Source organism: Eublepharis macularius, chromosome 10, assembly GCF_028583425.1.
Source record: "Eublepharis macularius isolate TG4126 chromosome 10, MPM_Emac_v1.0, whole genome shotgun sequence".
Lineage (NCBI taxonomy): Eukaryota > Metazoa > Chordata > Lepidosauria > Squamata > Eublepharidae > Eublepharis > Eublepharis macularius.
The window spans coordinates 19,022,260-19,046,321 of NC_072799.1; the positions used below are offsets into that span (position 1 = coordinate 19,022,260).

Below are 24,062 nucleotides of genomic sequence, written 5' to 3' on the forward strand. Positions count from 1 at the left end.
ACTGATATCCTGTTGAAATGTTGTCTTCAAGAAAGCTATTTCAGGGAGTTGCAATGCCATTCAGCTTGTTCAGAACAGAAGATTCTCATCGATGTCTTCTGCAAAAAAGAGGAGAAAAATTGTTACAATCCTTAGACTGAAAGGGAATTGCAAGCTTTGTTGCGTATCCTAGTGTTGGGTTTGCAACCCAACCTACACCATTATCCCAGTGGCTGCAGTCATATTACTAATAAATTACCTAATAATTTTAGGCCTCTGCCCAAACAAGTCAAATTAATCATGATTAAGGGTTGGATTACATGTTACATGGTTGTTTTTCTGGACACTTTCTTTTTATCATGAAAATCAGTGGCGGTGGGCAGCTTCAGCCTGAACTGTAACCCAGTGGGTGTGGAGGTTGCTAGGTCCCCACTGGCAACTGATGGAGGGGCAGAGGGGAAGATTTACCAGCTGCTACCCATGCTTGCTGGAGGTGTAATGATATCACTTTTGGAAGTGACATCAATACTTTGCTGGCCTGGGAGAAGTGCTCTAATTTTGACGCAAAAACTCTTTATCTTTTTTGCCCCTAAACAATGCTTCACTGGCGACAGGCTGATGTCACCTCCAGGTGCAAAGGAAGTGACCTCAATATGTCTGCTGGCAATGTCATTATGTCAACTGTGAACACGCACACTGGCCGGCGAGTCCCCCTTTGTTTCCCTTCCACTGGCCAGGTGAGAGATGGTGGAGGGCAGCAGCTAGGGGATATGGCAGTCCTGGGTGTGGAAAGGCGGGGAAGGGGCCCCGTACCTTTTTTTTACCCTCAAGGAGAACAAACATGGTTTCAACAGTTCTATGACATGCCTCACTCATCCCAGTGTGTGGTAGCTGTGGAACAAAGCTCTGCAGAATTCCATCTGTGGGCACATTCCACAGCCAGCACTGAACTTACCCAGGGTTAGCTTTTGAAATCTTATTTTCTGTTTGTTATTCCTTAATCTTTGTGCTTTAACACAATAACCTACAGTAAATCATCAGTAGTATCACACCACTGCTAATTATTGTTCTCATTCAGTCATCCTTATGTCTCTGCCTGGAATTGTGGCTGTTTGATTGTTGTGTTAGCCAGTACTGTCAATAATGCTAGCTTTGGATACGTTTAGCAGGTATAAAAAAAGGAGAAGAGAACGCTCAAGGAACAAACTGTAGATCCAGGGGGCGCAATGAAAAGAGTTTTGCTGCTGGGGTGGGATTGAGCTGTGAGATATCATCTGAATATTTCATCTTGGCTGCCAGGTGTCTCTAGAGCTAGTCCTTTATTCTGGAAGTTGACTGCTGGAGAACAGCAAATCAGGGACCAAGTAATGGTAGAAACAGTACCTTCATACCGGCTACAGTTATCTCACAGCATGATTTCGAGTCTTTTACGCGTAGGGATCCCAGGTGCCTGCTGGTGGTGGGCAATCTCTTGGTGGTTTACCTGCTTGCTTGTCAGTCACTGGTGTGACCAGCAGGAGGCTTTGGGCCACCTGGAGATCACCCAGTACTGGCAGGCATCCCAGGAACATGTGCAATGTGTATGCTCCCGGCAGATGCAACAACGTCACTTCTGGAAGTGATATCATTTTGCTGGCCGCGGGAGTGCTCGCACACTTTGTTTGAGGCCAATTTTGGCCCCAAATGGGCAGTTCCCAAAGAATCGGCCCCATGTGGAGTGCAGGAGCACTTCCGTGGCCGGTATGATGACATCATTTCTGGAAGTGATGTCATCATGATGGTGCCAGGAGCATGCGTGTGCAAAGCATGCAAACAAGGAGCAGACTCCTGGTAAGTACAGGGTCCTACCTATCTCCCGTCCTGCCAGGAAGGTATAGGGATTGGAGAACCCTATTTACACATACTATGATGAATATGGGACAACCTGCATAGATGGGAAAGGAGGACAGAGTTTGCTGGCCCTGCCCTCACCTGTGATATATCTACCTCAAGTGTGTGTTACGTGCCGTCAAGTCGCTTCCAACTTAATGACCACCCCCAAACATCCTGTCATTGGCAGCCTTGCATAGGTCTTGCAGATCGAAGACCCTGCCTTCCTTTATTGAGTCAATTCATCTCATGTGAGATCTTCCTATTTTCCTACTGCCTTCAACTTTTCCTAGCATTACTGTATTTTCCAGAGAGCCTCAAGAGAAGCAGAAAATGTGCCAGTATAAGAAGAATATGAAAGATCCCAAATGAAAATACCAAGGTTCTACAGTGATCACAAGAACCGGAGAAAAAGTTGACTATGGGGTATTATATATCTCAAGTAAATCCTTTATCAGATGTGTTAAAATTTGAGGGTTTTGTGCAGAAAATCTGCTGATGATAATCCAACAGCATTTCACCACATATGACTTTCAAAATATCGTCCTTGGTTAGCACACTCTACTGTTTTGAAAGGCCCAGTATCATTATTGCATTTTATTTCACCAGCTAGGATTGCAAGCAGCACAGGAAACATTTGTTACCTAAGCTTGTAACAGGTGCAAAGATTCCAGTGAAGCTGTGAGCGTGCATATGAAAAGCCATTGGCATTGAAGTTTACATGAAAATGCTATTGACTTTCTTTCTACTATAAACAGAGAAAAGCTGTCCCTAACAAGTTCACACAGAATATTTAAGAATTACAGCAACAAATCAGTGAAAACTGCACTCCCCAATTGCATAATTTTACAGAGGATAAGATATTAAAACTCAGACAATGATAATAATAAGATATTAAAATCAGACAATGCTAAACTCATATCTGCAAGACAGGAAAATGAGCCGTCAGGACAAATTATTAGGGATTGCTGTAAAACTGAATGTTTCTATGAGATTCTCAGTTCAGTTGTTGAAACCGCTGTTATTTCTGCATGAGAACAACCACCTCTGTGTCTTTTAAAAAGAGAGTTATGGGAATACATGAGGAATTCCTTGAGTTTGTTTTAATTTCAGAACAATGAAATTTATCTACTTGTTTTGATTCTGGATTAGATCTTGATCAATCTTGTCAACGATGTGATATTTGTCCAACCGTGGCAAGAAAAGAGGGTGCGATCTGAGCATTACTCATATTTGAATCTCTTCCCTCATTGTTCACTGTTCATTTTGTAGACAATCTCACAGTCAATGTTCAGAATGGTGTAAATAATTAATCTAATGTAGTTGAAGCTATAATAAAGATTTTTCTGGAGAGTATCCAAAGATACCTGGTGACCAGCAGGGCTTTTTTTCATCTGGAACGCGGTAGAACGGAGTTCCGGAACCTCTTGAAAATGGTCACATGGCTGGTGGCCCTGCCCCCTGATCTCCACTGACCGGCACGGAGGGCAATCTAAACTCCCGCCTGTCTGGAGATCAGGGGGCAGGGCCACCAGCCATGTGACCATTTTCTCCAAGGGCAACCCACTGAGTTCCACCACCTCTTTTCCCAGAAAAAAAGCCCTGGTGACCAGCATACCAGTACTACGTGAAACATGATAGACTCAAAAATATGAGTGCGTCTGCAAGTTTGCAGAAAATTATAGAAGTATAATCTCCTAACTTGGATATCTAGAAGGAGATAAGAGATTTTATACACTACAGAGAGAATCCCTTGTTGACTACTCACTCATGAGTGTTTTTCTGTGCTAGAGCCAGTCACTCAAAATTTCAATTGATGAACATAATGGGTTGAAAGCTAAGGAAGATAGCAAGGTGACTTTCATCACAATCACTGAGAAGTCCAAAAAACAAGCAGTGGGCATGGGTGTTTAGCTTACAGCACCTAGACAAGTCGTACGACAAAAAATGGAGCCAGTCCTCTCAACCAATCCCCACCCATCCATCTATTTTTACCACCCATCCATCTATTCCTGACCTCTTGGATTCCTTTCTGGCCTCATTGCAGACTTGGCTGATTGATGAAAACCAATTTACTTACAGCTTGCTAAAGCTACAGCTGTCTCAAATGTTCTACAAAAAACTTCCAACCTCAGGTCATCCAAGAATTATGCATATTCAAAAACTTTGAAGACAGATCAGTGTCTCAGTATGAATTGTGGTCAAGAAGACATGGCAAGAAATCATATGCCATACCATGTGGCATATGCAAATAAGATTAATCTAATTACTAGACCACTTCAAATTCCTTGCTATTAAAATGAACATTCTTACAACAAATAAATAAATAAAAATAATAATAACAATTTCCGTGTCCTTTACAAAACGAGTGATCCTTTAGAAATCCATGCAAAATGAAGACACAGTTATGCTCAACAATAAGTAATGACTGATAGCCTGGCTTGTGTTTATTTAGTGTCCATCAAGAGAAGAAAAAGACCTGCCCCAAAGAGAAATGAGTAAAATGAATAAAATACGTTGATAAACTGTTTTGGCTAAAACTCCAGTGTCTACTTAAAGAACAATCAATTTTGTCTCCTTTTATTATGTTGCTAAGTGGACAAACTTAAAACTATTTGTTACAGCTTAACTATGAAATCTATAATACAGCCACACATTGTGAATATACAAGCCAGGCTTCTGTGGCCCTGTGATAGTCGTTGAGAAAATGCAAAGTTGATTACTCTCCCTGCAGCGCCCTGTAATAGTGCCGCCAAGCATTAAAAAAATGGGTGCAGATAGGCAGCGCCCTGGGATTAGAATCCACACACCTTTCTTCCTTCCACAAATGTTTCTGGAGACAGAATTGAACTCTTCTCATTTTTTTTTGCAGCCTTCAAGTATTCTCTCCTGCAGTCGCTCCCATCCTTGCTTATCTGTGCAGCAAAATGTTTGTTTACTCACAAAAGTATTGTGAGCTAATTATTGTGAGGAAACTATTCTCCTGAACTTTGCAGTTCTTGGGCATTGTATATTAGTATAAAATCCATCCCCACTAAACAGCAGACTGGGTTAAGGACAGGTAGGCAGACTAAAGAAGTGAATGGAAGAAACTGATGAAGAATTTAGGAAATATAATATAAAATCAAAGAGGCCCCTGGAAGGAACTTAGAATGAGAACTGTGTGCTTTATTTGGAAGAAAAGTTAATCCCCACCCCAGCCCACAACTTATTTCTATATGAACAGGTTCCAGGAAAAACCTGAAAGTGACAGAGGGTAGCTCTAGGACTCCCCGGAAACTATAGTTTTACCATAGAGTTTCTGGCAATTCCTACAGCTGCTTTCTGTCACTTTCAGGTTTCCCCCAGAAGTGGCATAACAGGACACGTGATGTTATAGCTCTTCCCCCATGTCCCTGCCCTCCTCCTGGTGTCACTGGGCACGTGGGACTGGTTGTCCAATTCTGGCCATAATGAGGATGCTCCTATATAACCATGATTCATTTCCTAAATATATGCTCCCCCCACCCCTCTGTTGAGCTGGGTCATGCAAAGTTCTCCAGCAATGTAGAGAGATTTACCTTCTTTAATCCCAAAGCAACGGCACCACTCCTGCAGAGAGATATGCTTGTCTTTGTCGCTGTCACACCCGTGGAAGAAGCGAGTTACACAGTGCTCCATGGGAACAAGAGGGGCACGTAAAGGAGCAAGCTCAGAGTGTGTTAACTTCCTGAAATTATAAAAGGCAGATCTACGTTAAAGAGAAATAGGGGGCTTATAACTTAAATAGCATCTCCCGTTGAGTGTTCTCCCTCCTCAGCTGTAATGTGCAGTGTAGCCTTGTGCTCTGAAACCTTAGCCCTTTCAGTCACTACAATAAATAGAGCATAAAGAGGGATCGTGCACAGGGCAATCTTCTTGATACATGTGGTCGCCATGTTGTGTGAACAGGGCAACATGCATATTTTTCTGTTTCTGCTATCAGAAAACCCAGATTTTTGAGGGTACCCATTTACATGTACTAAAGTTGGAAAATGCATGTGTTGCTCTGTTTACACAAAGAGGTGACCACACAAATCAAGAGGACAGTGCTACATGCAATGTCCCCTTATACACAATTACAGGTAGGTAGCTGTGTTGGTGTGCAGTAGAACAGCCAGAATTGAGTAGTGGCACCTTAGAGACCAACAAGATTGTCAGAGTCTGAGCTTCTGAGAGTCAAAGCTCTCTTTTTCAGATCTGAAGAACAGTGGAGATCCCTGAGCCTTTAGATCGAAATGGAGGCAGCCAGGGTGAAGCAAAGCAGGGAGTCAGGTACAGTGCGCTTGATTAGAGCAGAAATTAACTTCTGTTGTGAGATAAGAATCCTGTATCTCTATTCAGTCCTGGAGGTTCCATTGTTCTGAACTTGTGAATGAACTCAAGTTCAGCAAACTTAATCTGCCCTTGAAGCTTCTTTGAGAACAACCACATTTAGGTCAGCAATGGGATATCCTGAAGTGACATCATTGTGCTTGCTGTGGGCATGCTCCTGTGCTTTGTTGGGGCCAATTCTGGCCCCAAACAGGCGAGAATTATCCCCATGCAAAGTGTGGGGGCACGCCCATGGCCAATTTGATGATGTTACTTCCAGGAAGTGACATCATTGCAGAAGTGCTGGAAGTGTGTGCACGCTTTGTGAGAGAGTGAAAAGGATCATGAGCAAGGCAGAAAGTAAGTACTGGGTCTCCCCCTACTAGGACAATAAGGGGACCTGGCAACCTTATCCATCACACCCATCTCCTGACTGGGATATAAAGGCTCAAGGAACGCTACTCCTCTTTGTTTCTGAAGAAGGGAGCTTTGACTCTTGAAAGCTTCTGCCCAGAAAATCAGGTTGGTCTCTAAGGTGCCACTGGACTCAAATCCTGCCGTTATGCACAGCTGACCATAATAACTGAAAAGGGCTCATCATGTTGTATAATTCACTGCCACAACACCAGTTACTGGGGCCAGGTATTTCTACCTGGGCACATGAGGCTGCATGATATGCGAACATGAGAGCATGGTGTAAGTTTTATACATCCCAAAGGGAAGAACTAGACTTAAGGCAGCAGTTATTGACAGCGGCCCGTGTTACACATAATGTTTATTTTTATCAAAGTAGCAGCCTAGTATCACACACTGAAGATGTTTAGGTGCATATAAATCCAGCTATCCAGTTTTCTTTCCTTATATCAGTTCACTTACACCACACCATACATACTCAAAACAGTCAGCTGCTTATTCTGGACATCATATCTGGTAATGATATGATGATAGTGATTAAACCTAGTTCTCGTAGCACCTACCTTTTACAGCCAAACCAGACATGCACTGAAAGTTCCACGATTTTTTAAACTTGGTTCTTATGCACGTGGGATCTTTGCACACCAGAGAACTCAGTTTAAAAAAATTCTGTCTGTTCTAGATACAGAACTCCCAGTACATCCCTGGTTGGTCTTTACAATGGACAAAATAGAAACGAGCCGAAATGCCTGTTATCTAGGAAGAATACCATATAGTCTGTCTTTTTATTCTATCCTCCTCTAGTAAAAAAAATAATAATAGAATGTTGGTACACAGGGCTTTTTTTCAGCTGGAACACAGTGGAACGGAGTTCCGGAACCTCTTCAAAATGGTCACATGGCTGTGGCCCCGCCCCCTGATCTCCAGACAGAGGGGAGTTTAGAATCTAAACTCCCCTCTGTCTGGAGATCAGGGGGCGGGGCCACCAGTCATGTGACCATTTTCTCTGAGGGCAACCCACTGAGTTCCACCACCTCTTTTCCCAGAAAAAAAGCCCTGTTAGTACAGTTCAAATACAGTTCAAATGTGTTCCACAAGGATCGGTAAGAGGATAATAACAGGTTTGGGCTGAAACAGAAAATACCAGCTCAGGTGGAGAAGGCTCAGAAACATTCTCCTGTACTTGCAGCTTAATCCCACATAACCACCACAGGTATTATACAGTCTCTGGAGTTAGAAACCATATGAGCAGAATTAGCAGAAGCCTCACTCACAAAAGTCCTGTAGTCCATTCATGCCAAATCCTTGGCAGGCATGAAAGAGGCAGTACGGAAAGAAAAATGTGTTATAGAAATGTCGGATGCAGTAGAATTCCTTCCTGTTGTGATTATTTGATAGGCACAGTAGCTATTTTTGCCATTAGGTGCACTGAATAGACTGTCTTGTAGACCAAGGAAACCAATTTCGACTGGCATAAAATTCTCTGATTAACTTGTGAATGGATGTCACATCCATGCTCATTTACATCACATGTAAATGTAAGCTGCACTTTGAAACCAGAAACAGGGCTGGTCCAAGGATTTTTAATGCTTTGGATCATCCATGTTTTTGGACCCCTCCCCCAATGATCCTGGCACATGTGGAGCCACCACTGATGCCGCTATCTGAGTGGCACAAAGCCGGAAGAATCCTGCTTTCTGTCCCTCCTTCTCTCCATTGTAGGATGGGTGGTGCCGAGGGCAGGAGAGCCCTGTCCAGGTAAGCGTGCCAGTGAAGGCTGGCCAGGTGAGCCTCCAGCGCCTCCACTGATCGTGCTGTGCATCTGGGTGGATCCAACCATATTTTTCCACTGTTGAAAAAAAAGACCATAGGCTCCCCATTGACTACCAGAAAGGCTATGCTGTGGATCACGGGACCTGCATGGACAAAAGCCATGTGCAATGGGAGTTGTGGCAAGGAGGAGAATTGTGTGGGACTCAGTGGAAAAGCTGGCTGGATCCAAGCCTTTGTTCTCAGCTCATGTAAGCAGATAAACCAGGCCATACACTTTTAAGGCTACAAGAATCCTGAACATTATCAAGCATTTCCTAATCCTCTCTTGCAATGAATTAGGTTTCAAGCGGACAAACCTAAATCTCTATCATTTGTCCGTACCACGGTTCATCCTACCATCTTCCTTCTTGCTCATCCCAATATCTGTTTATTTATTAGGAAAATTTCTACGCCGCCTCTCTGGGGAACCTGCCTGAGGCAGCTTACAAAACAAAATGTGATAAAAACATAAGGTTCATCAGTTATCCCCTGTATAGGAGACAGCACACAAAAAGGCAAAATTCGCTCATACCTGTCCATGGGATGCTGATCCAGCCGGTTAAAGTGCCAATGCACGGGATAGGTGTATGTGCGGTAGTTTTTCTTAAAGTCACGCAGCAGAATTTCAATGGGATGATCACCAGCCAGCAGCCGCTTTTCATCCAAGTAAATTTTTTTCACCTAGACAGCACGTGAGTGAAATCGGTATTGGGGGACAACAAAATAGCAGCAGATGGAATTTCAATCAGTTTCCTTTATTTCATTTCCGGCTGAAACATCTCCTCTTGTGTAACATTGATATTATTGGGAATGTTTAGTTTGGAGAAGAGGAGATTGAGGGGGGACATGATTGTTCTCTTTAAATATTTGAAAGGCTGTCATTTGGAAGAGGGCAAGGAGCTGTTCCAGTTGGCAGCAGAGGATAGGACTCGAAGCAATGGGCTTAAATTACATGCAGAAAGGTACCGGCTGGATATTAGGAAAAACTTTTTCATGGTCAGAGTAGTTCAAAGGTGGGATCAGCTGCCTAGGGAGGCGGTGAGCTCCCCCTCACTGGCAGTTTTCAAGAAGAGGTTGGATGAATATTTGTCAGGGATGCTTTAGGCTCATCCTGCACTGGGCAGGGGCTTGGACTAGAAGGTCTGTATGGCCCCTTCCTACTCTGTGATTCTGTGATGCGTGACTCAATTGTCACTTGAGGCACGTTCTCAGATTGGGCAAAAGCAGCTGCAAGCTGCAATATCTTTTCCCTGTAGCCCAAGCAGCTACGGCATAGCTGCAAAACTGCTCAAGATGAACTTTGCAACAATCGTCACGGTGATCCAATCAGGAGCTCGCTTGGCATGCAAACAAAAGCATCAAGCAAAGCAAGGTAGGGGTGCCTAGTGATCACATTCTTGACAAGGTTCCCAGCATGCCCGATAAAATGTAGCTTAACCAAATGGCACTACAAACAGGGATTATCTGTATATCCCATATTTTTGATCCTGTGCAATATTCTGCACATGACAACCTTTGATTTATACATAACTCGTAATTAATTATTATATGCAGTTCATCATTTAAATAGCTATTTTAGTAATGGGGGGAGGGGAAGGTGAGCAAATCCTGAGCAAAACCTTGCATGCCAACACCCAGACATCAAGTGGTTTAACAATCATTCCCTCTTGCCAAGGAATGCTGCCAAGTGTAGCTCAGCAATGGGTCTAAAGCACCTCGACAGAGAATTTTCCACCAAGCTACAATTACCAGGATTCTTTGGGTGTCAAACATTATTTGTAGTGTAGATATGCCCTTCTATGACCGCCAATTATATGTGGTGCCCTCTCCTCGCTCTTTTTCTAGTAATAACAAGGCATTTTTTCCTGGTTTATGACGACTCACTTTGTTCCTCTGCTTGTCTGTGAGAAATCCACCTTTGTCCAAATCCTGTTTATAGAACTGCATGAGGGCGTTCTTGAGCCAATCTCTCATCCGGACAGGAAACTGTTCCACTTCATGATCAGTACAAGGTGGGATGTCTGTTCCAAAGCACAAAAGCGAGATTCTGCTCATTCCTAGCATCTCCAGTTCCAAAATGAAGGAATAAATCTTATTCCGGGTCAAATTCTTGGTCCAGAAAGCCATTTCTTGCCAGTAAGCAACACATAGCAAGCTACAGGCTCTGGGTAAGCTCAGACATATATTGACCGCTGGATTTCTGACCACGAAGGTTAAATATATTTTAAAAATCGCTTCTGCATTTGATATTCATATAATGCATCTCCACAAGGTGAATTCATAAATTTCAGGCAATTAACTTCTATTATCATACAATAAGAACATAAGAAGAGCTCTGTAGTAAATAAATATCAGACCAGTGATCCATCTAGCCTCAGCCTATCTTGATCTGACCCCGTGCGACAGACACCTAGGGCCTGTAGCAGAGCATGGCTCCCAAGTCCCTTGGGAAAGCTGCATTCTGATGCCCCCCTTAAGCGCTTGCCTTATGAGGAATGGGAAATCCCATAATGTCAGAGCTTTTTTTCAGGGGGAACACCGGGGAATGGAGTTCCGGAACCTCTTGAAAATGGTCACATGGCTGGTGGCCCCGCCCCCTGATCGCCAGACAGAGGGGAGCTTAGATTGCCCTCCATGCCGCTGAGCGGCACGGAGGGCAATCTAAGCTCCCCTCTGTCTGGAGATCAGGGGGCGGGGCCACCAGCCATGTGACCATTTTCTCTGAGGGCAACCCTCTGAGTTCCACCACCTCTTTTCCCAGAAAAAAAGCCCTGCATAATGTTATAGGAGTCTGGCGGGGAGAGGTCCCGTTTCCAAGTGCCATAGGGTGGGAGGAGCATCTTTGGCTATCTGGGCCCTGGGTATCAGCAAGTGCTAGCCCATCCTGCCTCAGTGTCCCGGAAAGTTAAGAGGAGATACATCAAGCAAAGTCCCTCGCACCTAGCAGGAAAATGGGAGTGTTTGGATCTCTAGCATATGAATGGGTCTTTTGAGAGGCATTTGTGTTTGTACAAGGGAGACCATAAATATTCCTGGATTTATACTGGGAAGGAACGCATTGGAACACAGTTATGCAAGAAACTTGGCACTTTTTTTTTCTATTGGAGAGAACTGTATAAAAGCAGAACCTTACATTTGCAGGCTCCCACATAATCCAGGTGCAGCTGGTGCCCCACTTTCGTCCCTTCGAGATTACACTTTGTGCCGAACAGTTGACAGGTGTCCTCATACGTCTTATTATCTGTACCACAAACCTTACGGAAGGAAGGAAGGAAGGACCCATTAAAAAGTGCTTTTGTAGCATTGTTTGCATATTGACAAACAAGCAGAGTAGACAAGCGATCTCCAGGAAAACAAAAACACACAACTAATGTTCAAATGCACTGGCCTTTAAAAGAACAGGCAGAGGCACAGCCTTTACTGTCATGGAGGAGTTCTGCACAGGGCCCACAAGATTCCAGACTTTCAATAAGCCTCTGTTAGTTGTGCATGTTACTTACAACTTCTTGAAGTGCAAGCGACCAGGATGGTTTCAGGTTTGGGGGCCAGGCAAAGAATTCCTGGGTCTGTTCCTCCTTGCTGCAGCACCCCACTCTGCCTCTCTCCCTGCTCACGAGAATGCCCCCCCCCCATCGGCCCATCCATCCTTTCCTTGCTTGTGAGTCCTGCCACAGCCCACATACCACGTGCACACTGTTCCTAGATGGCACTGGGTGGTGTATGTGGTGGGAGCACCACTGTTAGGAGTGCCACCACTGTGTAACAGACATGCACCCTTACCCCAACTGTGCTGGGAAGCGCATGTGGTAGGATTTGGAACCCTGGGTGGCAAGAAGGTTGTTAACAAATGAGCATATGGGAGAAACACAGGTGGGCAGGGGAGGTACACAGGTGAGGTGTGGCAGCAGTAGGCCCCACTAGAAGCCCTGGGCCTTGGCAACTGCCTCTCCTCAAAGTATGCTGATGCTCGCCCCAGTAGGTGATATTTGTTCCTATTGGAGAGTCCTGGGCAAGATGTTCTCCAGTCTCTCCATCTCTGTGCTTAAAGGGGGCCAGAGAGAGGATGTTTCCACATGCCCTTAAAGGGACGGCCCTCTCACTGAATGCTGGCAGCTTTTCTCCTTCACTCCACACGCCTCCGATATCAAAGCAGCAGCAGGCTGTTTGGCTTTCGGTTTTTTTGGTGCCTTTTCTGAGAATGCAATTTCCTGCATTTTCCTGTATTGCCAAAAAGGCACCGAAAAATCAGAAGCCAAACAGCCTGCTGCCGCTTTGATATCAGAGGTGTGCATAGTGAAGGAGATAAACCACCAGCGTTCAGTGAGGGGACCGTCCCTTTAAGGACGTGTGCAAACGGCCAGAGTCTCAGCTCTGGTCTCCGCAGCCTTTCATTGACCATAAATTGAGGGACTGACGCAGGGGCATTTGGGTCAGTCTCTTATTTCCTGATGGGAGAGGTGTGTGGGGAAATCAACAAAGCATGGCTCTCTGCCTTGCCCAGGCAGAGATCTTAGAAATGGGTAGGGTTTATCAAACCTCCGGGTAGGGCCTGGAGTTCTCCCAGAATTACAAGTATAGTTGCCACGTATCCAAACCCCCCGGGTGCCGCAGCAGCCTGATTTGGCTCAAATCCAGACTGATTTGGCCCAAATTGGGTCAAATCAGGGTGTGGGAGCACATTGCACCACCTGGGAGTGCGCCCCAGGAGGCATGTTCCCTCCACTGGCCAGGTAAGTGGGGGTGGAGGATGGGAGCGGGGGATCCCTCACCCCTAGTGGGGGACTGGCAACTGTAATTACAAGTGATCTTCAGACTGCAGAGATCAATTTCCCTTTAGGAAATGGTGACTTCAACATGATGGACTCTCCCGCATCACTTTCCTACTTAACTCTCCCCTGACCAGATTCATGCATACTGCCACGAGCTCCTCGGGAGAAGACTGGGATGAAAAAAAATAAGTATTATTGAAATAAACTAATCTCCAATCATATGATTAATGTTTCTTATAAGAGTTCTTCTATTAATTAATGTGAATTGCTTTGGACATACTAAATCGCTATGTAAATAATGCATATTATTGTTAAATAAGGCCCTCTAAGCTTTAAAGCGTAGCAGTTTTATTCCCCAAATTACTTACATATTTTTTTGTGGAAGGACAAGTGTCAGGATCCTGGCAAACACAGCTGAGTTTTCCTTCTTCATCTGCTCGGCAGACCTTCCCAGTCTTACAATAGAAATCTCTACAAGGATCTGGGATGGGAAATAAAAGTAATTTTTCCCCCAAATGGAATGGGTAGTGTAAGAGTCAAGGCTACGACAGGCGATATGAGACATGAACCGTGAAGTCAACATATGTTTATGAATGAGATAAATAGTACACACAGTAAGATCAGTACCAAAGATGGATAGGCTCCTATATATGTGCAACTCAATCCTATACGTGTTCGCTCAAAAGTATGTCCTTTTGAATGTATATGTAGGACAGCAGCCTAGGGTTGCCAACATCCAGGTGGGGGCTGGAGATATCCTTGAATTACAGCTGATGTCCTGGCTATGGAGATCAGTTCCCCTGGAAGAAAATAACTGCTTTGGAGTGTGGAGTCTACGGCATTATACCTCACTGAGGTCCCTCCCTTCTCCAAACCCTGTCATCTCCAGGCTCCACTCCCAAATCTCCAAGAATTTTCCAAATAGATGTTAGCAACTCTACAGCAGCCTTATATGGGGTAGAAAAAGGAATCTCAGCAGGGCAACATGTCTTTGATGCTGGAATGACAGGTACATATATTGAAATTCCATCTTTGCACACTATTGCAGCAGCACTATCCAGGGCCAGTCCCACCCCACCTACCTCTCCAGGGTTAGAAACAGAGGGAGTCTCTGTCCACCCAGCATCCCTTGCTGCTCAAGAAAGGGGGGCTCACCCCAGCCAGAGGCCCCTGGCTCTTAGGGACAATCTCTTATTTCTTGCTGGGTGCAGGGCTGGAGGGAGCTAAGCTCTGACTCTTTCACTCTCCTTTAGTCCCTGTTGGCAGCCAAGGGGTTCCAGAGAAGTGCAAAGGAGCTGTGCCTTGCTTCCTCGCCTATCAGATAACAGAAGATTGCTGATGGAATGATGTACAAGAGAGATGCAATCCATAGCATCCTCCAGGTGAAGATCTAAGAACATTTGATGTTTAAAATTTTAATGAAAAAGCTTGGCGAGGGGGGCGTGTTTAGCTGATTTGGGTTAGAGCCATGGCATTGGACAAGGGAGAACTGACGACAGGCAATCTTGTTTTTTTGTTCCAAGTAGGCTCAGGGCCAAGCTACAAGTGACGAATGACACTTGCCTAGCAAGTGAACAGACTCACGTGTTTTCCTCCCTGTTCACTTGCCATTCACTTGCGCTCCACTTGATCAAGCAGAGCGCAAGTGAACAGGGAGGAATACACGCAAGTCTGTTCACTTGCCAGGCAAGTGTCATTCGTCACTTGTAGCTTGGCCCTCAGTCACATTATCTGGAGGGAGAATAGTGCCTAGCTTTTGGAGGAGGAGATGGGATTGCCAACATCCAGGTGATAGCTGGGCAGCTCCCAGAATTACAACTGATCACAAGGCCATAGAGATCAGATTCCCTAGAGAAAATGGTTGCTTTGGGAGGTGGATTCTATGGCATTATACCCCTCTGAGGTTCCTCCCCTCCCCAAACCCCTCTGTCTTCAGACTCCACCCCCCAAATCTCTAGGAATTTCCCAAACTGGAGCTGGCAGAGTACACAAGTATGAGAAATTTTTCTTGCACCATTCTACTACTATCTACTCCATACAGTCTGCTGATTGAAGTCTCCCCTCTCCTCCTAATCTGTCTTTTTCTAATACCAGAAGTTGGGGGCAGGGGGTGCAAAGAGCTGAATGCTCTTTGCACAAGCCTTGTAATAGGAAAATGTGTAAGTGCAATACCTGTTTTGTAAGGAAATTATGTAATTGCAGATTAAAAGTCCCCCACACTTGGACATAGCTTTGTATGAGACTCACCGGGAATGGGAGCTTTTGTACTTCCTTCATTTGGCTTTCCATCACTGTAGGGCTTGCTTGTAGTTTTGATCTTCCAAAGCATAAGTAAAAAAGCAACTGGTAAAAATACTATTAAAGAAGGCGCCTGTAGAGCTCACCCCACTCAAAGTCACTTCAGTATTTCACTTAAATGATAGAAGTCAATCCCCGCGCCCCTGTGCCCCACCGGAAATATGGCTGACATTTACAGTTCAGTCTTCAGCAGAGTTACACACAGGGCTTTTTTTCAGCTGGAACGCGGTGGAACGGAGTTCCGGAACCTCTTGAAAATGGTCACATGTCTGTTGGCCCCGCCCACTGATCTCCAGACACAGGGGAGTTTAGATTGCCCTCTGTGCCACTCCAGCAGTGCGGAGGGCAATCTCAACTCCCCTCTGTCTGGAGATCAGGGGGCGGGGCCAATACACATGTGACCATTTTCTCCGACGGCAACCCACTGAGTTCCACCACCTCTTTTCCCAGAAAAAAAAGCCCTGGTTACACCCTTCTAAATCCATGGGCCCAGAAAGATGTGACTTAGGGTTGCTAAGCTTCAGGTGGGGCTAGGGTTGTGCAACTAAGCCTGGCATCTGCTGGGAGGGTTGGAGGTGGGGACATGGTGGGTGGCATCAGATGCACAATGACATCATTTGCAGGGAAAACCAGCAAGTGACATCAACCGCTCTAGGAATTGCCAGAAATTATGGTTTTACAGCTGCTCAGAGCAGGTGATCCTCCACCCCACCAGGGTCCTGGAGTCTTTCTGAACTACAACTGATCTCCAGACTACAGATCGGTTCCCCTGGAGAAAATGGCAACTTTTGGAGGTGGGACTCTATCGCATCACATCCTTGCCGAGGTCCCTCTAGGGTTGCCAACTCTGGTTTGGGAAACTCCTGGAGATATTGAGGTAAAACCTGGGGAGGGTGGGGTTTGAGGAGGAGAGGGATCTCAGCAGGGTATCATGCCACACAGTCCACCTCCAAAGCAGCCATTTTCTCCAGGGGAACTGATATCTGTCATTTGGAAAGTGTAATCCTGGGAGAACTCCAGGACCCACCTGGAATAGGGTTGCCAGGTCCCCTTACCTTCCCGGCGGGGCGGGAGAGGGTGGACCTGGTACTTACCCTAGTCTATCTCCTCATGATGACATCACTTCCAGAAGTGATGTTATCGCACCCGTCACCTGTGAAGCGTGGGAGCATGCCCACCAATAACATCACTTAAGGAAGTTGTGGCAGGGGGCAGCAACTGGGAGCGAGGGATCCCCTATCCTTACCAGGGGACTTGGCAGCCCTAACCTGGAGGTTAGCAACCGCAGCTCCCTCCCCTCCTCAAACTCCATCTGCCGCAGCTCTGCTTCAAATCTCAGGTGGCTTATGCAAAAAAAGAATTATATGCAAATATACCGAATTTGCATAATCTTAGATTTTTGCACGACCTTAGAACAGAATCCTAGCTTCTCTTGTTTATATAGCACAGAGCATGCAAAACACTGCATGCGCTACAGTGACCTCAGTGAAAATTGATATGGCTCATCTGGAATCTGTGTGATCTTGGAAGCACTTACACTGTTTTCTAAGTCAGCCGTCTTCCCAATGTTGTGCTTCAGGGTTGTTGATTTGTTGTGCTCTCTGTTGTCAGAACCATCCAGCACATCTTCATTATTATAATCAGGCTCAATCAGCCCTTTAATGCTGGTTTTGGGGGCCCCAGTTCCACTTGGGGCAATGGTTCCACCTCTTTTCATCTCTCCTTGTTCCTCCTCCTGGTTAATACTTCCTTGTCCATTACTTTGTATTCTTTCCCCCTCTTGGTACATCGCTTCTTGCCGACGTCTGTAGGAGTCGTCATGGTCCTCACTGCCCACCTGAAAATAACTTCTAGACCCATCCTGCCTGTGAATTTGACTACCAGCTCCGATGACCTTCTGGGAGTATTCCCTTGCCACTTGTCCCTTGTGATCACTAGAATTCTGGAAACTACCTTCATCACCTCCTCTCAGCCTTTCAGCATCTGGATTATTTTCATTTATCACTCTTGAATTATTCAACTGCCCCCCTTTAAGGAGTTCTGCTGGAGTGTGTTTTTCATTGCCTTCTATTTGTTCAGTATCTTTCTCCTGCCTTGTGGTTAGATGAAAGGGGTGAATGGCGTGCTTTAGAGTGTCACCAGATTGTTTGTTTTCCTCGTGATCACTACTTCGGAGATCTTCTGGAATATTCAGCCGGGCTATTTGTGTTCTGTCTCGGTAGTTCATTCCACCCCATTCTTCTCCCTCTTCCCCCTCCTCTTCCTCTTCTGTTTCCTCCTCCATCACAATCTGTTCCACCATTTTACTTCTTGCAAACATCTCAATGGCATTTTTGTTGTATTTCCACCCATCTTCCTCCCATCCCTTATGCAATGCCATGTCTGGATCCTCCTGGCTGTCTTGGTAATAGCCAATGATATCTCTTCGCTTAACCTGATAGTGCCCATGGTTAGAGCGGTGTGGGTTAACATTACCTCCAATATCTGTTTCCATGCTGTTGGGTGCCCCAACTGGACCACTTTGCTGAATCAAAATGTTACTACTTGCTCGACTTCTGTTTCTTGAGTGATCCTTGCTATTTATTTTTGAACCGGTAACAGAATTGACTTCTTCAGAATTGATTTCTTGCAGCTCATCATCCCTCAATGCCTTGAGTGACTCCTCTTGACGGTTTCGATGATCTGCAGAGTCAGCATTTTCCATCTTGAGATCTCCCAAGGAAGTATTGTGTTCCTTGTGAAGAACAACACATACTTTCAAGACATAGTGATAGAAAGGACAACAATAGAATAATACTGGGAGGCTACCACATTTCATTGACTGTACTTCACCAGCGGTGATGATCAGATACATTTCTGGGAAATCTGTAACTAGGGCTTGATGAAGGTGACAGCCATTCCCAATGGTTTGTCTCAAGAACCCTAGTACACAGAGATTTACTCTCTTTGAACATAGAGATTTCTCTAGCTAAGCCATCATGGGTATTGAAGAGAAATTCTCCCCCTCCCTGAACTAGTTTAAAAGGCCTTCTAGGCTTGTGGTTACCAGTTTTTGATTGCAGACAATTCCTATGAATTGAAAGAGTACTTGTGCTGCTGCACAAGAGCATGGGAGGATCTATTCAACCCTCAGCAATACCAGAGTTACGCAGACAGTAGGGAGCACTGCCGTGCAAAGAACAGGAAATTTTGAGGGCTGTGCCCAGATAGGGTAGAATTTGGGGCTGATGTGATGGCACTTCCTAATGATGTTCTAGGAATTCCCCAAATCTCTATGGTAAATCATAGAAACATGGGGAAATTTGTAGAGCATCATTATAGAAAACATTTTCTGGCCTTTTTTTGCTCCCACTCCTCAATTTCTTGAGGGCAGCTTATTGTGGCTAAGGACTGGGTTTATTGCCCACCAGCAGGCAAACAGTAAGCCTAGTTATGCAGCATCTTCAAAAGGGCATGGAGGGAGAAGCACGTGGCCCAAAAGGCAGTTTGGTGGGCCTGTGATCATATCCGAGCAAGAATATAGGATTAGATTAGCCAATGATTTACCTGTGGTTGGCTATGGTTGAGCTTCAACTGGCCTTCTGAAAAATTGACATCTCTTTTTGGAAGTTGTATGTCGTCCCATGGTTTGGAAGTCTGCTTCTCTGTCAATGTCTTCTCGGTATGTTGTACTTGGGGGACAACCGTTGGGTGGGAATTGTCTTGCAGGAATCTGAAATTTGGCTGATGAACATAAACACTCTTAGTTAAGCCTTGTATATTACAAGGAGGAATACTTGGGCTGCTATGAGAGTTAGGAAATATGGAAGGTATTTTTCTTGAAAGAGAGACATTGGTACAGATCCATTTTATTTGGCCTCAGTTTTACAGTGCAGCATTTTTGAAATGAACTGAGCTTGTGCAAGAGCACTTATGTGTATGTACATACATAGGTGCTCTCTCACAAATTCTTTTTTCCTCTATGAAAGCAAACTTCCTGGTGGAGTGTGCTTATGAAAGGTTATTTCCAATGTATTCCTAGAGAAGAGGGTCATGTCCATGAACCGCTGGAGAAGCATGTTGGCACTAAACTGGAAACACCAACAAGAAAACACCTGCCCCAAATTATGCTTTTCTGTTTTTGTGGCTCTTGTGGTTACTGCAGCAAAATCTTCCTCGTCTGGGCTGCATTACTTGTACTGTCCCTGTACTTTTGTGGTCCACCTGGAAGACTAACAAATCCCAGATAATGATCTGGAAATGTGGTGCCATCTCTAAAGCTTAGCAGGTCTGGGCTCGGCTATTATTCAGATGGAATAGAGCAGCTGGAGGGAAGGGGATGTGGCTTAGTGGCAGACTGTGTGCTTTGCATGCAGAAAGTCCTGTGTTCAGTTCCCAGCATATGAGATTCTCCAAGCAAAGCAGCATCCTCTAGGGAGTGAATGGCAGCTGACTACCTACATGGAAACGTGCTAATGTTCTTTAGTGTGGCAGACTTTTCCGTTAGGGCGGAGATAAATTGAGAGGGGCATGTTTTGAAAAGAAAAACTTCTCACCCGTGAATTGTGCACACTTTTTGGTGCTCATTTGTAGGGGAGGGAGGCTGGAAAGGGGCAAAAAAAGGTTTGTGTATTCTCAAAATATTTTTTTTGCAGCCATGCAAGTTTACTCTTCTTCCAAAGAAAAGCATTTTGTTCCCAGTTCCTCTTAGGCAACAGTAGCAGCAATCCCCTCCCTTTGAGTGGCAGTAGCACTCTATGCAAAATCCTCTGAGTTGGCAATATTTTTTCTTTGCAAAGCTTCCTTTTTGCAAACTATAAAACTATCCCATAGACACTGAGATTTAGTTAGCAAATGAAACAGCATCTTCGGCAAGTAGATGAATAGTATTGGCTACATGACTTTTTAATTGTTAGAGGAACAGAATCAATATATTAGGATTGCCAACTCCAGCTTGGGAAATTCCTGGAGATTTAGGGATGGTGTCTGGGGAGGGTGCAGTTTGGGGGAAGGGAGGGAGCTCAGACACTGGCCGTTTCCACACAGCTTACCGCTGCTCGTAACAATGCAAGATTTGCGCGATGTCTCGTGACATCACGCAAATCTCGGCAAGAAAATGCGATCTTCTGTGTTTTTTGCGTGATCTTCCGGGTTGTTATAAGCAGTGGTAAGCCGTGTGGAAACAGCCACTGTGCCAGAGTCCACCCTCCAAAGCTACTTTCTCCAGGGGAACTTAGAAGGATGCCATTATGTATACAAAAATAGTCTTGCTTTCAGTATTCTTAGAATATCCTTTATATTTTTATAAACGTTATTTCTACTTGGAATAAGATGATTAGAAATACCTTTTCTGCATTTTTTCGTCCTCGGATTCCAAGTTTGTACATTAAAGAATAGGTCTGCAAGAAAAAAAAACAATAGATTAACTTGTGCATGAACGAAGAGTGGCAGAGATTTTCGATGATGTTACTAAAGAAAGCCATGAATTGAATTTTATTCAGGGCTAATGCATGGGAAACTGGTGCAATCCATACATCTAAATGGGGGCTGCAGTCTTAACCAGTATCCCTTTTACTGTAGGATCCATGACAACCCCCATCCTTCTGGTCACATCAGGACTTGGGTAAGGTATGTGTAGGACTGGGCATGTTCGGTGGTATCTGGGAATAGCTCGGTCTCTCATTCCTGTTTTAAAAAGGCATGCCCTCTCACTGCATCTCCTCCCACATAAAACAGAAAGGAGCCAGGCTTTAAACAGAGGTTGCTTCCAAACAGAACTCTTGCTCTGCCTTGTCTCCCAAACTGCAACAGTACTTTTGGGGGCTTCCGCATGACATCATCAAGCAGTCATCCCCTTTCTACAATTTCCCCATCTCCACTGCAGGTTTCTCCAAACTTGCTTTGGTACCATCTGTCCTATAAGACTGCACCCAAAGACGGGGGGAATTTATGGGTGAAAAACTGCAGATTTCCATACCTCCATGCCCACATTTGGCACCATTTTTGGTGCTATTTCCGCTTGTGCCTTCTATTCCCCTTCCTCACTTTTTTTGCCAGTAGCAAGTATATTACTATAGTGTCTTAACATTATAGCAATATTCTTACTACATTTTTTAAAAAGGTTAAAACCCTACCAGAGGTAAGGGGATGAAAATGGCAGGCACAAGGAAGCACTGGCAAATGCTGGGAGATTTGGGAGGTGGTGCCTGGGGACAGTGGACTTCCTGGAGGAAATAATATCACTTCCAGGTGATGATGTAGGAATTTCACCTAATCTCTATGATAAAGTTTATAGAAACTAGGGGAAATTGCTACAGTGTCACCATCAACACTACCACCCCATTTTTCTCCTGCTCCTTACATTTTCACTGGTGGAAGATTGAGGGCAGGGCATTTCCTAATGCTAAAACAACACCTGAAGGGGAAGCCGCGGAATAAGCAGGCAGGAAAAAGATCAAAGACCACGGCCATCCAGCCCGGAAAATCTACAACAACTAATGTTCTCCGGCCATGAAAGCCTTCGACAATATAAAAAGATCTTCCACAGAACTGAAAACAATAGATAACACTTAAAGTGCACCATGTAAAGGCAATTAATACACGAGATTAAATAATATGTATTTATATTACTAAAGTGCAAGGTGCATGAAATATATCAGGTGGTAATTACCTGATATATTATCTATTGTTTTCAGTTCTGTGGAAGATCTTTAATCTCATTTCCTAATGCCAGCAGGCAAGTGCAAGCCTAGGAAAATCCCCCTGAGAAAGATTCATTTGTCGCTGTGAATGACTCTGAATTTATAGCGGTGATCAGAGAAAAATGGAGAATCACTTTTTTATGGAAGCATCCCCAGTATTGATGTGCAATAATGATAAGTTGAAGAGAGCTCACCGGGATGGCAACTGCTGACCCCGTGAAATAGAGGAGGAAGATCACAGTCTTCATGCTGACCGGGCCTGTAAGAAAAATCCCCGTCATTGCCCCATTCTATAGTGCCAAAGGTTCCAGGCTTTCGTTACGAAAAATAAATCCCCAACTTTAACAATTTTGTTGAGTGGCTTGGATGATTTGAGGCAAACGGGTCATGTCTTCATCTAAAACATAGTTACTTTCGAATATGCCCTGTCTGACAGGGAGGATGACTGGAAATATCGTTGTGCCAACTCTACGAGATCTCAGCAGAGTTCGTGTTCCTTGTCTGTTGCAGGTATTAAGCCTAGCCATGGACAGAGAGTGCTGGCTCTTAGCCTGTGGTTCACAAACCATGCCCAATGGAGCCAGGACCAACCAGGAGTTGCTGTTATAGATTTTCTTGATTTGTTTGTCTAAATTATAGGTTTTTTTATTTTCGTAAACCACTTTTCAGTCCCCAGTGGCAAGAAAAGGGAGATATACCTTAAATATTTAATAAAAATATGAGGCTGGCTTGCTTCCTGAGACATTTGAAAGGCTACTTGTGCAGCTAGTAGTCACATCTGTGGACTATGAATATTTATAGCCTCTGAGTTCTTTCTTTTGCTCCACACATCCTGATTTGCCACGCTATGCACTCAGAAATAGCAGACTTATTCAGGCTTCACCCACTGAGTACCAAAAATCTCCAGGGAGAGCCTGAGAATCTCACTTATTGCACATTTGTCAAGGAGGAGCGACCAGTTCTAGTTTCCTGATCTGCAGGATCAAGCCAGTGGCCTGACTAGTCCAACATCCTGTTTCACCAGTAGCCAATCAGGTACCCTGAAGGGCCAACAAACCAGGCATAGAGGATGAGGCCTTCAGTGTTTACATTTCTAGGTAGAATCTTAAAATGTCTTGCATGTGCAGTATGCAAAGAATCTCTTTGCATAGTAAAAAATCTGAGGGAATAGATTTTAGTGGGGCTTATGAGAGGAAAATGAATCAAGGAGTGTGGCCTAGCCAAATGCCTTTGGAAATTAATAAGCGAAGGTTTTTCCGTGTTGCTTGTCCTTGTAGCTAGTATTCAGAGGTATACTGCCTCTGATCATGGAGGTTCTCTTTACCTGTTGTAGGCAACTGTAGACCTGTCCCTCCATCCACTTGTCAAATCCTTTAAAAAGCCTTCCATGCTAATAATCACCACTAACTTCAGTACATTGTGTGTTGAGGATTTTCCATGGGCAGAACTGAGGTGGAGCAGCTAAGAGGAGCTTTGGATGGGTGGAAATGAAGGACGATACAGTGGGAGTGATTTATGAGGGTGAAGCCCCCTTCCCTTTTGGAGACACCACCAATTCCTGTCCAACATCATGTGGTTTGCCCAAGACCATCTAGTGATCTTTGTGGCTGAACAGGGTTTTGAATCCAGTCTTTCAAGTATGTCAATAATATCTACTGGTTGTTCTGGTTACATTATTCCCGTATGCCATATTCCTCATGAAATGTTTAATGTGTCCAGGGCAGCTTTCACACTGTGCTGCTGTAGCATAGTGGTTAAGTGGTTGGGTTGCAAGTTAGCCCTCTGTTGGTTCGACTCCCACTACTGCCATGAGCTTGAGTGGGGCACTAATCTGTCTAGAAGAACAGTATATAAGCATACTGTTGTTGTTAGGATTTCCCATGTTTCAGCCACTCGACTGTTCCCCCCA

The 24,062-nt window shown here is 44.7% G+C and overlaps 1 protein-coding gene across 1 annotated transcript; it reads right to left on the reverse strand.

Moving 5' to 3' along the window:
* Positions 1–69: 69 nt before the first annotated feature.
* Positions 70–22,401, reverse strand: SPARCL1 (SPARC like 1). Its single transcript, XM_054990441.1, has 11 exons — positions 22,348–22,401; positions 20,798–20,851; positions 19,020–19,196; positions 17,011–18,207; positions 15,423–15,492; positions 13,544–13,656; positions 11,540–11,660; positions 10,291–10,427; positions 8,939–9,087; positions 5,409–5,557; positions 70–98 (listed from the first exon to the last, which is right to left on the reverse strand). The coding sequence occupies exons 1-11, from the start codon at positions 22,399–22,401 to the stop codon at positions 70–72; spliced, it is 2,250 nt and encodes a 749-aa protein (XP_054846416.1).
* Between the last annotated feature and the right edge of the window lie 1,661 nt (positions 22,402–24,062).